Source organism: Podarcis cretensis, assembly GCF_951804945.1.
Source record: "Podarcis cretensis genome assembly, chromosome: 10".
NCBI lineage: Eukaryota > Metazoa > Chordata > Lepidosauria > Squamata > Lacertidae > Podarcis > Podarcis cretensis.
This window is the reverse complement of record NC_137179.1, coordinates 54,548,125-54,567,215: the sequence shown is the minus strand read 5'-3', so window position 1 is coordinate 54,567,215 and position 19,091 is coordinate 54,548,125. Positions and strand designations below refer to the sequence as shown.

At 39.0% G+C, this 19,091-nt stretch overlaps 1 protein-coding gene across 8 annotated transcripts in view; it reads right to left on the bottom strand.

Moving 5' to 3' along the window:
* FOXP2 (forkhead box P2) overlaps positions 1–19,091 on the bottom strand; it is a 315,106-nt gene that overhangs the window by 99,543 nt on the left and 196,472 nt on the right. For 7 of the 8 annotated variants that reach the window (XR_013843191.1, XM_079994177.1, XM_079994178.1 and 4 more), the window contains one exon: positions 17,690–17,779. Coding sequence is in view for 6 of the 8 variants with exons in the window: in XM_079994177.1 (XP_079850303.1) it covers positions 17,690–17,779 (90 nt within the window). In the remaining 2 variants the exon portion in view is untranslated. Of the gene's footprint in view, positions 1–15,779; positions 15,859–17,689; positions 17,780–19,091 lie in introns of all 8 variants that reach the window. The other variant, XM_079994182.1, reaches the window with a different exon arrangement.

Below are 19,091 nucleotides of genomic sequence, written 5' to 3'. Positions count from 1 at the left end.
GGTGGCAACTCTAATGAAAGGTTGCAAATATGTTTAAACACGATAGACTTCTAGAAAATTTTCAAGAACAGAATGGCTCAGCAGCAGTGCTAGGTGGGGTGTGGGGTAGAGTGGCAATAGCACCCTCATGGCACAACTGCATTTACCAGGATGGGGCAAGGCAACAGTGAGATTGGGGGAGCCCTGGGTTGGCGGCAGAGGTGGATTTGTCCCATCCTGGGAAGTGCAGCACCTCCTCTGCTCAGGAAGGTGCCACTGCCACTGTGCTTTCCCTCACGCACTGCTGCAGGAATGGCTCTTCAACGTTCCTTGAATGTCAACCCAGCAAATGTCACAAGTGACAAAATACAAAATGCAAAGTTATCAGAGCCATCAACAGGATGGGTTGCAGAGAAAGAATAATTGCAGACAGAAAACCTGAGTGCACTGAAGTCAATAGACACTTTACCACTGATCTCAGTGGAACAATGAGTTCACCCACAGACCTTGACTGAACTTGGCATGTATCCATATTGAATGGCTGTGCAAGCTGACTGCTGCTACATGCAAATTTATATCCTGACAGCCAAACCACACCTAGTATATTTTACTGACAGAAGGAGCTGGCGGATAAACACTAAGATGAAACCTTTTTTATTATTATTGAATTGGAAGGCAACTCATTGTGGGGGAATGCTACTGTTGGAATAATCTCTATCTTTGCAAAGAATGAATATACAAATCATTTACCTGATGAATGTTTGCACAGTATACTATAGATGTTGACTGACTAATTGTGGTAAAATGATAGTCTACTTACTTATGTAGAAGGTATTTCAAAATCATATGCTATTTATTCTTAAGAGAAAATAATTTTGATTGATCATTGTTTTGTTCTAGGTATCAAACTTTTTACAGCAATACAACTTCATGCGTCTGGGATGCTTTCATAACCACTTCTTTCATGGCAAAGGAATTTGTGAAGCGCACTGGAAGAATCCAGTGGATAATTCTCATCCCCTGAAATAGATTTCTGCAGAAATTCAATTACTTAAATTGAAGTTCAGCTAGCTCCCTATGAAGGTTAATTCTTCACTGCCCCCCACTCACTGCTAATTGTTCTTTAAGTCAAGGCATCCAGCATTTTTTGTGGCTATGTTTCCATTCATGGTTGCAATGTATCAATAAGTTATATATTACTGTGGGTTTCTACAGGATCACATAAATTGATTTGGTGCCAAAAATATTGCAAGAATTAAACATTTTCACAGCCAGGCAATGAACACTGGTGAATATGCTAGAGTTCCTAGACGAATGCTTATCAGATTCCATCGAAGCAAGAAGGCTTTCCACAGATCTGCCTGTAATTTGGGGATAATATGATGGAAGTGAAAACTCTAGCAATAATATCAGACACTTTACTAAAATCACTAGAAAAGACAATTTGTAAACTTTACTACTTTTGGTTTGGCTGTATTAATTTGTCTGTCCCTTCCTGTTGTGAGAACTAAAAGAAAACACTAAGCAATATAATTTAACTCTTCTCTACATGTGGCAGCATGATGCAAGTATCCTTATGCTGGACTTAAGCAAGTAAACACTCATGGTGGTTCAAGTTCATGCACTGTAATAGCACAAGCTGTGGCATTTTGCCAGCAATTCAGATGACACTGCCTATGTTCATGAACAGCTGAGTTTAGGACCATGAACTAAGTGAAAGTGACCGAGTCAGTATTGAGCAACACAGAATTTCTGCTACAGTTTTATGACGCATTTCAAAATAAATTGTTTGGATGTTTGTTCTATGAAGAACTGTTTGAAGTGTTTGCATCAAGTTCCGATTGCTGGAGGGCAAAGATTTTGTAGATTAATTAACTTTACTCACATATAAGGGTTTCACTACAGTATATTTATACCTTTAACGAAGAGATGTCAAAAAACGGATGCAAACCTAAACTATCATTTTTTGATACACCAAATCTTTTTAGGATGCAATACATGTATCTGTCAATGATACACTTCTCCAAATGCTTAAATCTACTCAGAAATAAGAGTTGTGTGAGGAAAACACATTTAATGGCACGTACAGTGTGTTCTGAAAATGTCACATTAATCAACAAAATAAAAAGTTTCCTTTCAGGATTTTTGCCACAATAACTTCAGTCTTGAAAGAAAATCAAGCTCAAGTGGAAAACAAAGAAAAAGTGGATCCGATAAGCTAAATTTTACAAACACTCCATAGCTAGGCTTATCAAATGTCAAGAGGGGACAAAATAATATTTTTATACAGCATTTATGAAACAAATCACTAGAAAAGTCAATGTCAAAATCAGAAGAGTTTCATGATGTTTAAAGACACCCCCCTCCCATTTATAAGCTCATTATCCAATAGTGGCTCTCAAGAATAAAACTAATTTACATTTAAAATAAGAGTATGGTCTACTCTTTAAAAGCACAGTGATAAACACACCAATTTGACAATTACATTAATATAGGTATTTGCATAATCTGCCTTCTACACCTGTTCTTAATTTGAAGCAGCTGCAGGACAAATCACATCACAATAATCTGAATGGGTAGCTGGTTGTGCCATCCCATAATTTATGCACTCTAGCATTTTCCCTGAGGGTTATTAAAAAAAAAAGAAGAAGCATAGGAAGTCATGGTGGTTTTGTGGGTTTCTGGTTTTTGTTGTTGTTAGGATCATTTAGATTTAGCATTGATAGCTAAGATGGTAATGCACATTTAAGAAGAGACTTTTTTGTTTTGCTCAGTTTCCTCTGACAGTGGTCATGTTGTTGGCTTGAGAAACATTAAACCCAGCACTATTACAGGTTATTAGACAAATGCACCACCTACAAAGTGCATTAAGGTGATGGAAAGCTGGCCTATATAAAGCAGCAGCTTGAGTAATATTCACATGCTATTTACACACAGAAAAATGAATCGGATAAAAGATCACTTCTTTCAAGCTGTGCTCTCTTTACAGTCACGGTTTGTCATCTTCTCCCTCTGCAGCAACAGATAGTGGCAAAGGTTTTTTTAAAAAAGTATTTAAGTTCATATATCTTAAAAATAATTGTATATGCTTACTTATATTTAGCACAAAAGATCTAGGGAGCATCTAGCTGACTAGTAGGCCACCTCCCTCCAAAATAAGTAGTAGGCCATCTCATCAACTAAGTGATTTCAAACACAATTGTGTATGTACCAATGCAAGCAGAAAACCAAGTGGGCACAGCTAAGTATCTTAATAAGAAGTTATGTGGGGCACAGAACATTAAAATGCTCCTCCGAAGAAGGGAACAAGAACAGAGATTGCCTGCCTTCTGAGGGACTGGCAAACCTGTTTATGGTTCATGTGTTTTGAACATATTTTGCATTTTGATTTATCTAAATTGGCGCATACGACACAACATTCTGAGAAGAGCCAAATTCAATGGATATATTCTGATCCATACATTAGTCAGAGAGGTGAGGTCAATTCACATAGGAATTTGCAAAGGTCGAATTCGTCAAGTGTTTCTGGCTCTTTTCTGAACACCCTTTTTGCAAGTTTTGACACGCTTACAACAAGAAACACACACAGATGTATCCTAGCCAAAATGCTAGTGAACACAGAGAATGTCCTTTCGTTCAATAGTTCCTGGTTGCTGCTACGGCTAGAACACGCCAGTGAGTTTAAACTCACTCCAACAGAGAAAAATAAGTTGAGGCAGTACACAACAAACTCTTAAAGATGGAAGCAACTTGTTTACATCTCTGTCTACGACTGGGCGGCTGCCTCACCCAGAGATGGATAGAGAGAGAGATCTGACAATTGGGAAAGACTTCACAAGTACAACCAACACTCTACTACATGGAACATACATATTTTCAGGATGCAGGCTTTGTTTACTAGCAATTTATGTAGATACTTAGATGATACACAAACACAGACGTATCTTTTTTCTATAGATAAAACATACCCAATTAACATTTTTTTTAGAAAAGCATAACCAAATGCAAATATCAACAAATCACAGTAGGCAACTAAAAGTTGTCTGCCATATAACTTCAATAGATTTTAAAATCCACTAAACAATGACCTTTCAGCTCATTGGAGAAAAGCAGTCCTCATAAAGAAGATTTATATCTTTGTGAGCCTGTTCAATTAAATAAATAGGCTGTATTGCTGCAGTGAAACTCCTCTTAAAGGTCTTTAATAACTTTGAACATAGGAACCACAACCAGATAGCTGTCCAATTTAGCAACTATGCCGTTGCATCCCTGAAATCAGTTGGAATTACTGAAATTTGTTTAGGAATGAAGGTTGTGCTTTAATTGTAAAGTTGCACAATATAACATGTAGCACAACAATGGAAACAAACTTATAATGATCAGAGGTAACTGTAGTCCAACGCTTCACAGAACCACTGGCTTTTTAAAGACACAGATGTTTTAAAATAATTTACTTTCTGGAGTGTTCCTGTATGCTGTTATGATAGAAGCAGCCTTGACAGTGAAAATTTCTTTTCTCAGAGTATGCTCTAGAATATCATTAGCTAAGGAGATTAAGTGTGATTTAATAGCAGTTATGTTAATGATCTATAAATGTTCTTTAAAAGGATATAAAGTCACAATAATTTGTTTTAAAAAACTAGTGTAAAGAGTACTATGCAAGAAACTGTGAAAATCGCATAAGATTAACAATGCCGAGTTAACTCTAAAATGTTTGGCGAAAAATTTAGCAACCAATTCCAAGGCAAGAAGATGAATGCTAGTGTTTCTGCTGCCAAGAGGGCTTTTAGTTTGTGTGAAGCAAACTACCATTCCAATAAGATTGTTAGTCTCCTTAACTATGAGCAAGAGGTTGTTTTAAAAGTAATTCATCTAAATCTAAAAAGGTATTGTCAGGAGTCTTGGTAAATGTTTCCCAAACAATGCTTTATTATTGCACTTCTAGAACCAATTAAGTGCAAGGTGACTTTCTCCAAAACCACTATTTTAAGTACATTACACACTTCTGTGGTGTGACCCGGTAAAAATCCGTTGTGCCAAGACTGCTCTGTCCAGTTTAACACTTGCAGATTTTGAAAATTAGGTTGGAAACTGTAGCAATTATGAAACAGGGACTGAGTATCTACCCCAGGCTTCCTCTACCTTGGCCCTCCAGATATTTTTGGCCTACAACTCCCATGATCCTTAGCTAGCAGGACCAGTGGTCAGGGATGCTGGGAATGGTAGTCTCAAAACATTTCGAGGGCCGAGGTTGAGGAAGCCTGATCTATCCCTTCTGTTTCATTGATTATGATCAGGCCAAGGCATGGTGAAGTTGCAACAACACAGGATAACCACTTGGGATTTGAACAGGCCACAGTTTTATTGATTACAGTCCCAGCAGGTTTTTAGTGGCCGTTGGTTGTGTATCCTGAATCAACCAACCTACTGCTTATTGACTATTCAGCAGGGTTAATGAAGGTTAAATGACACACATCAAATCGAGGCAGCCCTTCCCCCGAGATCACTATTTTGGGGGTGTCCTTGTGTAGGCTCCCCCTGCAATCTAGAACCCTGGGTGAGTATAGCATGAACCCCTCTGTACATATTGGCCCTGAACACACAGGAAGCGGGAATAAGCTGCATGGCAACAGGGGTGGGAGCAAAAGAGAGCATCTTCAAAATTCCTTTGTACTCTGCTTCCCTTCCATGTGAGCTATGACTTTTATCTATCTAACCATTTTTTAAAGTCAGCACTACTTCTTGTGGCAATTGGTTTATAAGGTTTCCATGAGAGAAAATGTTAAAATATATATTTTTAAAAGGAAATTTTATTCTTCAGATACAAATTAAATATATAAACCCTACATAGTGACTTTCAATTTTTAGTTCTGCATTGTACTATTATTTTATATAAAGGAACAAGACTTCCTCATTGTATCAACTCAAATGTGCCCCTCGGCTTTCACCTGAGAATGTGCAGTAACACCAGTGTCAGGGAGATGTCAAGATTGCAACTTTAAGACAATGTGCCACTATCAGAAGTGTCAGCGTTTTGAGAAAGTGTTAAGTTGCATTTCCACCTTGTATTATATCTCATTCCACTTTAGTGTGTGCTTAAAATTCTTTGAAGAGTTACCTAGTAATATTTCTATATCATCAGCTTAACCAATTTTCAACCTCTATTCCATCAACTTGCAGAAAAGACCTATAATACTGATAAACATCCAAAAAGTTGGTTTTAAACATTTTAATTCTCTTATTAAGAAATTGCAACAAAGCAATCTTTTGAAGGTTAAAAAATATATTGCAATTCTAAAATAGTCCTTTGGAAATATTGTATAAATAGAGGCAATACAAGTACAATAGAACCAAGGCAGTTAGTACTACAAATTTGCAGAGCATTACGAACAATATTATACCAATTGAAAAGTTTGAGCATAACTATAATTCAGTATAGATTTCCATTGAAACTGTGCAGGAAGAACGAAAGACAAAAGGAACCACTTCACACAAAACAAAACTATAGAATTTGCTACCTAAAGGCATAGGAATGGCTGCTAATTTGGATGGCTTTATTTATTATTACTTGACTAGTTAGCTGCCACTACAAAAAAATAGTCTCAAAGTGACCCAACAACAAAAAATGCCAACATACAAAACAATTTAAAGTCAAATTTAAAATGACGTACAAAATTCCTAAAAATGCTAATCAGGCCACACAATAAGTCCTACCCCACCCCATTAAAAGACTAGCACTACAGTAGAGACTCCCGGAATCACCAAAAGCCTACGTAAATAAAAATCTTTTAGCCTAATGCCTAAAATTTGACAACAATGGAACCACCTGTGTTTACCTGCAGAAAGAACAGAACAGACAAAGAGCCTCCAATTAAACAGCCTGCTCTTATGCAGCCACCCTCTGTACTTCCCTTGGATGAGGTACATGAAGAAAGACTGCAGGGTCCAAGCTGATTCAAGTGAGAAGAGGTGATCCTTGAGGTTTGGGGTCTTGAGAGGCATAAGGCCTTATAGGCCAAAGCCAGCCCTCTGAACTGAGCCTGGAAACTTTTGGGTAGCTGGTGCAGTCAGGCCAGATTTATTGCAGTATGTTCAGACCTTTTGATCCCAGTAATATGGCTTCAGAATTCTGCACTAGCTGTAGTTTCCAAACGGTCAGCCGTTACTACAACACATTGCAGTAAACTAACCTAGACATTACTAGAACACAGAAAATTGAATCTGTCCAAACAGGCTTACCCTTCAAAAATATAACACCTTGCCATGTACAGCATGGGGGGGGGGGAATCATTCCATATTTAGTTTAAGCAAACCATGGGTCTGTTCAAGGGTCATAGTAGCTTGTCTACAATGACCAAGGAAATATATTGGGCTGCTCCTGCACACATGGCTGAGGTCTTGTATAAAGGCATTGTTTACATCAGGCCTAGGCAAACTTGGCCTCCAGATGTTTTGGGACTACAACTCCCATCATCCCTAGCTAACAGGACCAGTGGTCAGAGATGATGGGAACTGTAGTCCCAAAAACACCTGGAGGGCCAAGTTTGCCTATGCCTGGTTTACATGAACGGATACCACCTCCACAGTGCAGCTGTTCCACAGTGTGCTGCAGCCACTATGGAAATTGCAGCTGGTTGTGTCTACAACACTAGTAAGCCAAAAGCCGGTGGGGTCGGAAATAGAGGTGGCCCACTCATTTTTGCCACACTCTTTCTCTCCCGTCTTTTTTCTTTCCTTCTTCCATTTCTCCCCTCTCCCCCGCCCCTAAAAAACCACCCCTGTGGTGTTTTGGTTTAGAAAAAGGTCATGAGCTTAACTGCTAGGTCTGTGTGTGCATGGAAGTTTAGCACTATGGAAACTAGCCTGAGTGAGCCATGGGCTCTAGCATTTGCTCTCCCATCTTCTCTTCTAGATGTGGCTGTAAGGAAGAGAATGGAAGGATTTGCTTCCATTTTCAACTAATCACACTTATTTTTCGCTATGGTTTATCTGAACAAGCCAGGATTGTGAACTGCCATTTGAAGCCATCTCCTTCAGACAAGCCACATCTAAAAACTAATCACTGTCTGTTCAGAGACATAACAAAAGCCCATAGTTGGTTTAAAACAGGGAGCAAATGATCCCAAGAGCCAGCCAGCCTTGTGCCATACTGCTACTCCATGGTTCAGTGTTACGCCGAAATGAGGCCAGTGTGTGCTATGGTAAACTTTTCATAAATTTAGCTGCCAACACAGACCTCTTGCTTAAATGCTCCTCAAAATAACAAACATTTTTTTTCTTACGATTATATTTATTTGGTGGATTTGTCTTTCTAAAGTTTTGGAGTAAAATAAAGAATCAAGAACTGGGATTGTAATCTCTTTTTGTCCTTAAATTTTATTTACTAACTTAGCTGTGAATCTTTGCAAGAGAATGGGTGTGAATATATATATTTTCCACTTATTTTCTTGTCCCTACAGGCTAATAAAATAAACACCAAGTAATTAAACCTATAGGTACATTTAACTTTCCTCACACCAACTTATATAAAATGATTACTTCAATTAAGTGTTCATGCTAAACAAACAAAGCTTACCTTAGCCACCCGCTATTCCATTCAGCTTGATATTTATACAACACGCTTGGTACACATAGAGCTTAACCCTTTGCTTTCAGGAGTCGTGATTTCCTGACACATGACTTCTAATACACATAGCTGTCAACTTACAGATTTGAAAATAAGCGAACAGCAGCCAAAATAAGGGACCTGCAGCCTCACCTGTTCCAGGCACTCCAGTCTTCCTGTCCTCCTGCAGTCTGGTCAAACTCATGCTGGTAGCTTCGAGAACACTGTCCAACCAACTTTGTAACCAGAGGTTCAACTGAATAGAATCTGAATCACATGCACCACAAGGCCTATGCAGCCTCAACTTAAGATGGCTCTCCGGCCTGGCTTTGCACTGCAAAGTTTGCAGCAGCACATGCAACAAAATGGCGTCCAGAATTCAAAACCCCCCTCAGCTTGCATAAACTAGCCACGCACAAGGCATGCAAGCTCCACCCCCCAGTCATTCTTAGACTTCTTATTGGGTGAGCAACACAGCCAAGCAACACAGTTGGAGCCTCCCTCCTCCCTGGCCGACAGGGAGGGAGAGGAGCTGCTTCCTTTGAAATTTAAGGGACATCATTTAAGGGACATTTAAGGGACATCCATCAATAAGGGACAGCAGCGGGACATGGCGCTGGAATAAGGGACTCTCCCTTCAAATAAGGGACACTTGACAGCTACGCTAATACAGAATGTTTAAGTACCAACAATAGAGGGGGGAAATATGCTGGTCCTAATATTTATTTTACAAACTTATATCTTGCCTGTTTTTCAAATGAAAAGCCGAAGTGGTAACAACAACAACAACAACAACAACAACAACAACAACAAGAAGTAGTCATGGAAACAATTCAACCAAATTATACATCAAAACCATAGCTTGATAAACAAGACCACAGTAAACATTACAAAAAAGCCATCAGAATTAAACAAAATACTGTACCAGAAAGAAGGCCTTTTAAAAGAAGCATGTTGCCACCAGCCATTTAAAATAACGTAGTGAGAGGTCTGATGCAACTTGCTTGAAAAGACATTCCACAGTGTGGGTGCCACTGCAGAAAAGGCCCTACTTTATTCTCCGCTTCACAGTGTCAAGAGACCTAGAGCAGGAGTATCAGAATATGATCCAAGTGTGCAGGAAGGCTCATATGGAAGTTGATGGTCACAGGTCCCGAGCTTTTAAGGTCTTTAAAGGTCAACACCAATCAATATCTTCAATTGAGCTCAGAAGCAAACTGGCAGCCAGTGCCGATCACACACTGGTGTGATAAAATTTGAAGTGGCTAACACAAGTCAGCATCCCAATTGAAACTTTTCACACTAGTTACAATTTTCTAAATTTACCTATAGGGCAGTCTTATATAGTCCTCTGTCACAATAGTCTTATGTGTTACATTCCTCACATGATGAGGGATATTATCAGAGATAAGTGCACCAGGTCAGCTCACCATTCCCATTGCCTCCATAAGTTTTGGGGTGGATGGGGGAGATAACAACAGTGGGGCCTGTTTTCTGATTATTATTTTTTGTGAGCTTCCTGTGAGATTTAGAATTCAGATTTTCCTGAATTCCCTCCCTAGAAATGTTTGTCTGGCCTCTCCAGCACCTACAGTTAAACGGACTCAAGGAGTAAAGCCAAGCTACAAACCTGATCTTTTCAACCCCATCCAGAACAGGTTGTAAACCCAAACCTGAGTCACACAGTCCACCCATCAACATTACTTCTGATTTGTCTGAATTAAATTTTAGCTTGCCCTACCCAACCAATCCTTCATACCCACCAAATAGCAGTTCAGCCTTTCTACTTCTTCCCTAAGATAAGAGGACAATTCAAAACAGAGTTTGGTGTCATTAGCACAGTGATGGCTCTGAACTCCAATTCTCTGGGTGAGTTCAGCCAGCAGTTTCATGTATTTATTAAACAGTGTGGGGACAAAATGGAACCTCACAGAACCCCATACGTTAGCAATCAGTTAATTAACCAATCAAATAATAAAGGAATATTTCTGTAACTCACTAGTTGTCATAAAGTATGGCAACGGGAATTTGGATGGATCTGGAAATTGTTAAGTGGTGAGCATACTGGAGTCTCGGGTGATTAATGAGGTGGCAAGTTTGTGGTGGATGACACACCAAATCATTCGAAATAGAAAAACCCAAAATGGACTGCAAAAAGCTCCAAAAATGATTTCCTCAGAGTAAGTAGGTAATGATGTTCTCGAAGCTACAAACATGAGCCTGACCAAACTGTGGAAGGCAGTAGAAGACAGGAGTGCCTGGCGTGCTCTGGTCCATGGGGTCACAAAGAGTCGGACACGACTAAACAACTAAACAACAACAACAACAAGTAGGTAACGAAACGGCCAATTAGGTTCAATGTAAGTAAAGAGAAAGGGATACACTTTGGGGCAAAAAGTCCTGAGTATACAAATACATGGATAAGTATATAAACTGGATGTACTAACCTAGAAAGAAGTCTTGGGGTTAAACAAAATCCTAAACTCAGTGAGCAGCAGGGATGTAAAAGGCATGCTGAATGAGGGCAGTTGTTGAAATTAAAACAACCAAAACTGACATTATGTTACATAAATCTGTGGTGTGGTCACATGTGGAATATTGCATACAGTGGTACCTCGGGTTACGAACTTAATTCGTTCCGGAGGTCCGTTCTTAACATGAAACTGTTCTTAACCTGAAGCACCACTTTAGCTAATGGGGCCTCCTGCTGCCGCCGCGCCGCAGGAGCACGACTTCTGTTCTCATCCTGAAGCAAAGTTCTTAACCTGAAGCACTATTTCTGGGTTAGCGGAGTCTGTAAACTGAAGCGTATGTAACCTGAAGCGTATGTAACCTGAGGTACCACTGTACAGTTCTAGCCACTGCCTCACAAAAAGTTATCATCAAATAACAAAATGTGTCAACAAAAAAATAGTAATAAAAAAGAAATACACCATCTGCTCTACAGCTGATGATAAATATTTTGGCAAATGTTGGCCAGGTGGGAGTGGTTTGCTTAAAATGGCTTCAAAGGGCAAATGGGGAAGTTTGGCAGATCTAATTAGGCTAGAGATTTCCCACTGCTGGCTAAACAGTGTGGCAGTGATGCTTCCGAGTGTCAGACAGTCTTTCGCGCACACCTCTGGAGATGCCCAGGACTGCACCTGGGGCATGATGCATGGCATGTGATGTGTCACTGAACCATGGTCCTTTCTATCATTGTCTAAGAGGCTACATTAGCCCAACAGCCAGATTTTGAGGGCAAGCTCCATAAACACATCTCAAAGTCTAGAACCAAAAGCACGTGAGCAGAAATTCAGCTCTCTATTGTGTGAAAGTGCCATATGAACATTCACTTATTATTATTATATTGTCCCCTTTTCATAGCTATCCCAAAGGTCAGCTGAAGTTGTGTTTCTAAGTCTGCCAAATTTAAATAATACTGACCTACATTAAAAAGAGTTATTAGGATTACTGAGGTAATGTGCATTAAGCTCCTTAAAAACTCAGAGAGTTATATACTTTATATTGTATATTACATGTATTTTTCTTTTTTGGTAGCTTTGGTATCAAAGATGCTTAAGGAAAACTATTTCCACGGTGCATGTAGTTTTTACCTTGAGTTTACTTTTGAGGTTGTGGCACCAAAATTCAGGAGAGTTTAAAATCCACTTTTTCTGTTTAATGGGAGAAGAGGCTGAGAGATAAACCTTTGATGACAGTGAGTCTATGGTCGGTACACATATAGAACTTAAGTTCATGGTCAAATTCAGGGTGTTCAAGGCACAAGCCCTGCTTCGGCTAACACATTTTTATTCAATAAAGCCTTAACACTCAGCAGCCAGTCCATCTATCACTGTTAGTTTGCTATCAACATAGCAATGTCCTAATGGGAACTATGATTCATTCCTCCAAAGCATTTATCTGTGGTCCAGTAAAAGATGATTTTTTAAAATTAAAGGCTCAATAGTTTAACCGCTTTTAATGAACGTGCAGTACAAGTGACCACAGTGAAATAAATTTCCAAGAGAAGTACCAACATACTGCTTTGGAAGGAAGTCTGAACTTTTCTAGAAATATTTGATAGAGTTGTTTGATGCACATGATTTAACCCCCACCCCCCACAAAAAAACACAGGAAAAGGGCCCTTCTACAACTGCCATTGTGTAGGTTTACATTGTTTGCAGTAATTTTCAGCTGACGGATTTGCCAACAAAACCAAGCCCATTATCTGCTAGAAAATAATAAAAATACATGCATTGTATAGAACTTTCATTTAAATAAATACCACATTATATAAATCAGCTTTGCCTTTAAATAAAAACATGGTATACACAGGAGATGTGATGGCAAACATTACCTAATGCTCTCCGTTTGCTTGCTGATGTGTGAGCCAGGTATAAAGTTTTATTAGGTATTTTTATTAGACTTATAATGCAGTTCCAACCTGTCTCCATTTGCCAGATCAGTCAGTTGTGCCAAAACAGAGGAAATTAGAAACACATTAATATGAAACCCTTTAAGATGCTGATGGGGTATGCTGGTCCTCTTCATTTACTTCAATCTGATCCTAAACCCGCTTACTTCTGAGAATCTTCTGCTGAGTTCATTGAGGATTACTTCTGGATTAAAACTCTTAACACTGGAATCTATATGCATATTTACTCAGAAGTAAATTCCACTGTGTTCAACAGGGATTACACCCTAGTAAAAAAATTAGATTGTAAGAAGGGGTGCTTACAGGATTTTCTGGGCCCAGTTCACTCTGTATGTGAATTGGGCTCTCCAGTCCGGCTGTAGTAGAGGACATAGATTTATATAAAATGTGTATATGCTTTGTGTTGTAGGTAAATGTATGTCCTTTTTTGCAGGTGGAGTTGAGGCCCTCAAAATAAATCAGTGGTTGCAAGCATCATAAAACGTGTAACAGAATGTGGACGGGTAAAGCTTTTCCTATAATTGTATTTCCATAGTAGAAAAACCTTTACCTATTGGATTTCTGCCTGTCACACACTTCTTAAAAGCACAAGAAGCCTGCTTCCCTCAATGCCAACCCTAAACCAAAACCAAGGCTGCACTTCTGTACCCACTGAACTAGGAATGAGTTTTGCACTGTCATTGGGAACAGAATGGGGGATTCATTAACATCCACTTGCATGTGGTAGAATTAGCAAAAAATAATTTATAGGGAGTACCTGATCTCAGATGAAAGCACCACAGGAATGAGGCATCCTGGTTTATAGGAAAAACAAGTATTCCTAATGCCTGGTTTCCCCAAAACACAGCTCTGATTTCACTCACTGGCTAAAAATACTGAATGGTGACAATAGACAGGCTTGGTCATCATACAGAAATCACTTAGAAGGGTATCTGCACATTTTGCTTCATAACTTTTTAGAAGGGCTAAAGAATTGATTTTTAAAAAAATGAAAGATCAGTCTGGGGGCCTTGCAAGCTGTGGGTCTGGTAGAGCAGTACCTTCTGTACCTGTCTTTTGGTAACCCTAAGTCCCACAAACCCAGTTTGCACTATTAAATCCTCGCTTAATGAGCCAAATTATTCACAAATTTAGTGTGTTTGCATACATCCCCTTCACTCCTACTTCATTCACCCCTTTGTGTGAGCAGGGAACAAACCAGGAAGCACAGCAAACCAGTTTCTTGTTACATGTGAACCAGGAATATCAATACAATCAGGAACCCTCCCCAGCAGGCTCTATCATGGTTAACAGCTTCTGGCAAAGCCAGAGCAAAGGGGCTGAGTGGTCTGGATTTGATTGTGCAAATGCAGCTACTGTGTTCAATGACATTTATAGTTTAATGAGTATAGGATTGCAGCTTAAGACTGCACCAATCCTAGCACATCAGGCTTTTAAATGTTCTTTTTTAAATACAATTGCATCAGTGAAACACTGGAACAAGTCAACATTAAATATGGCTTAACAAAAATAAAGGAAGTGTCACTATTTGTGACCCATGGAGTCACAAATTCAATATAAATTTCCACTACCCAATGAACAACACTGAGCTTTGTATTGGCAGTTAATATCAGAAATATATAAACCAGGAGAGGCAAACCTTTTTTTAGCCTGAGGGCCATGTACTCTCATGAGAAAACATCTGGGAACCATATGTTGGGCGTGGGCAGGGTCAGAGGTAAGCGTGGATGGGACTATAAAGAATAGTGAGGCGGGGAACAATAGATGTGACGCCTACCTTTGTACAGCAGATTGCATTCTAGCCACACAAAAGTCAGAAGATTCTACATGGTCACACCCATACATCTCTCCAAACTCCATGAAGGTAAGAAAGAGGCATTATCACAGTTCACAAGTACTTTCCAGCCACGCAAACACATTTAAGAATAGCAATGAGCAGGACTGGTGAGGGCTATGGCTATGGTAGAGTGGTGTTGTCTAGAGACAGACTCAGTGGGCTATATTCAGCACCAACCCTTGACATAAATTTCAAGGTTTCGTTATAAAATTCTCTATCCCCCCCCCCCCCGTGTGTCACAATTCAAATTATGTTAGATGCATATAAATATATTAAGATAATTTCTTAACTTACTTAACTAGAAGACCAAGCTTAAGAGACAAATCAGAGCTTTAAAGTATAACTGCATTTACTCAGAATTAGAAGTCAGTAAATGTTCTCCTTTATTCCTCATTATAGGGACAAGGTCTACCTCCCCTCTCCTCTGGAGTAGCTGTAAGGAGAAAGCAAGCTTTTACTTCTAATTTTGCTTAACTGCAGTTTAGTGTTACATTTGGATCCTAAACTATAGCAAACCTTAACTACGGTTTGCAGAAAAAATCTGAAGTTGGCTTCTTTCAAACAAACCCATCCAGCAATGACTGTCTGTGAGGCCTGAATGCATCTACAAACTGTGATTAATCAAAAATGAAAGAAACCTCTTCAAATCCCTCCTTGCTGCTGCGCCAGAGAAGGAAGGCAGGGAAGCAGACAACACCAGGGCTCACTGTGGCTCATTTCCACTCAAATAAACCATGGTTTATCATGAAGTTCGAATGAAGATTTTGTTTTCTCTTTTTACATCATCTGTTATCCTCGGATAACAACTTCTGAATTCATTTTAACATCCTATTTGTTCAAGGAGTAATATTTGAAAGGCTGAAGTAAGGGCTACTTTGGATGCTACATTTTACGTAGTATTGCAGAGGCAACACTGGGAAAATCAGAGGCTCTTTACTCACATCTTTCATCCTGAAACAACAGCAAGGCTATCATCTTCGGCAGATAAGAGTTCAGAGGTCCATAGAGCAACACAGTGATCTGTGAATGACCCAAGATAATCAGCAATGGATCTTCCGTATGTGTATGGATTCCCTGGAGTAAGGTGTTACTTCATGTAGCACAAACAGGATGCCCTAATCCAGGGCCCTGAATCCCTGTCCCCATGCATGTCTAGCACAGAGCTGTATTACAGCAACCCTGAGAGAAAAGTACTCACAGTTTCAAATAGTAACAAATATGTCTCTTCTTTCCAAGCAAAATTTCAGAATTCCCTGGGGAAATGTCCACTTATTTATTTATGTTGTCTTCACTTGCCGTCAGTGGCACCATCAACTGCCCAGTGTGACTGGGGCAACCCAGTCAGTTGGGCAGGGTACAAGTAATAAATTATTATTATTATTATTACTACACCAAATTTAGCTATGCAACATTTTGACACAATCGCCACTCACTACATGATTGGGTGGGATCATACACGTGACTAGCCAGCAAGGAGACAAATGCAGCAACCTAGGGGTTAAATGGCATGGAACCAAAGGAAAATAATGTTCTCAGGGTTGGGAAAGTCAGTATTTGTACAACTCTAAAAGCTTTTTTTCTTTTGGATAGGGTTCAAATCCCCCCGCCCCAATCACCAATTACTAGTTTCCACAGAAAATATTTGCCATCCCTAGTAAATATCCTATTTTCTACTTCTCATTTTGGTCCCACATGGAAGTTGTCAAAAATCACCTCTACACAGCAGCGTTCCATGTGGCAACTTTAAGCATCTCAAAACGATTTTGCTGGCAGCGCAGGCTCCCCACCCCACTACCACCAGCATGGCACCAGCATAAAGAGACTCCCTGTGATTACGGCTAACCACATGGTTAGTGGCTTTCAAACATTTCAAATATCACATGAAGCACGGTCACCTAGAAGTCATTTTTGGCAGCCTGCATGCAGTGCCTGTAACATTTCAATCAGCCTTTGGTTTAAAAGAAAGTGAAACACTGAATTCACTCAAATGCCTGTTTAGATACAATGGCATCAGCTTGAAAACTTTCTCTATACTTATGAGGGAAGTAAAGAAAAGCATGGGTTGTATTGTGAGAGGAAGAACAACATTATTACTACTCCTAGGAATATATGCACACTTTAAGAACCTTCCATTTTTCAGCAGTGAAATAACAAATATTTGGCTCACATAAAACAAGTCAGAACTAGCTTTTGACAGCAGGGCCTGGTTCCACTCCTTTTGCTAAGTCACCTAAGTCATTTATAAACAACCATAAAAGCGAAACAAAAAAACCACCACTATCCTCATCGGATTAACAAGATTTATATTTATAATCTGTATGTATTTTTCTATTAAATATTATGAACAATAGCTGAAGCACATGATAAAAACATTCTTTTTGGATCCTTACACAATATGAAGAGAGGGCGGGGGGAGCCCTTAACACACAACCAGTTCGATAAAATACATCGTTCTAATAGCAGGAGGGGTTGCTCTTTGCATATTCAGATAATTGTTCTGAAAGCTTTCCATTCCTGAAAAATTGCCACTTTACAACCAAGTGTTCAGAGTGAAGAATGTGCACAAAATTCCCCAGCTATCTGTAGGAAGATTATTTGTATAGCGCCTATTGGACCCGAGATTGTTCTGCTTCACTCTGTGTGACCTTTTAAGCCACTACAAGCTTCTATAAAAGGGGTTCTTCTTGCGTAGTAACGTTTCTTAATAAATTACAGTTCTAATAGTAAAGCTAAAGCCATTTGCAAAAATGTAAATATGCAAGAATGCAACAAGGTACAGCTGTATACCTATATTTAGGTGTGCTTGAGTGCTACAGCGATTAGGTCTCAGATGTAAAGATGATTTACTAACCTGCAATGGTCTCTGTTTATCACTGCTCTTGGGAGATTTCAGCCCAGTTGTCTGTTGCTGTAAAAGCAGCTGTCTGGCTGCCTGCAAAGCCTGCAAGTAAATACAATATCAAGGTAAATCATTTTTGAACATTTAATTGAAAATGTTATTGCTTGTAACTTACCCAATGTTAACTTTCAAGCATAATTTGATCTTCCCTTATACAATCTGAAAACAGAAGACTTTCCATTTTCTTTAAACACACCAAGAAAATTCCACAGAAAGTACTTATGCGAAATATTGTGAAAAAGTATATATGTGCAACAAATCCTCAAGGAAATAGCATTAATTTGTGTAAAGTGCTTGAAGAGGAAAAATCATAAACCGCATCAATAGCCTCATCTCCACAAGGAACTTGTCTTTAAGTGTTCAGCTAAAATGCTCACACCCTTGTAAATCATCATTCAATTTGCATTTTCATATTACAATTTTTAAGCAAAAGCAGTAGACTTCAAGTGTTACCGGAAGCTGTAATTAAATTTGACGAATCAACATCAGATTATCTTGAAAGTGAATTAATAAGGATATTCATTGAAGATTAAAAACACTTTTTTGTACTTACAATTCAAGGGGAAACCTCTCGTTTGACAAAATAAAGTGGAGTTTTAATGCCAAATAAAATTAAGAGGCTTTCATTTGCATTCTTCGTAAACTCTGAGAACAAAGAAATCACTACCTAGCCAATCAGATTAGCTTCTGTGGGTGATAGCACTGCAATCAAAATATAGCATTAAAAAAAATCTTTTCATTTGAATTAAGTAAAACAAAACTGAGCACAAGAGAAAGATGCCAATTACCAGGAAAATAGCTAACTTTAAAATGTGGTCTACACAAGCGGAACAACTAATGTGGATAGTAAAGTCTTTTTTTTTTTTTAAGGAACCCTTCAAAACCAACTATAAGAAACTACTAAGCCTCCATCATTCACTTTTCTATCATATAACAAATCCAGTGAGTTGCTACTTTGTGATCTGAAAATATTAAAACTACATTTTATTTTATTTTCTGTAGAACTGGCACAGAAAACTATTTGCAAATACAGAGCAATGATTACCTGAACAGTATGCACCCTAAAATTGCCAAACTGGTAAAGAAAGGTATAGTTTTGATTAGACTCAAATGAGCTGCTTTTTTAAAGATAGTTTCCAGTAGCCATGACAACAGTTGCTTTGACAAGATGTGCATATGGCATTACACTGCCAGCTGGTATGAACAATGTTTGAACTACTGCATTGAGATGCTGAGCAAACAGAAAAAGTTGCCACGTCTTAACCCTCAGGGAAAGCAGTCATCCCCTGATCAATTATGAAAAGACAGAGAGAGGGCTGCTACAGTCTGGCTCCATACAAGTTTTCTGAGAAAG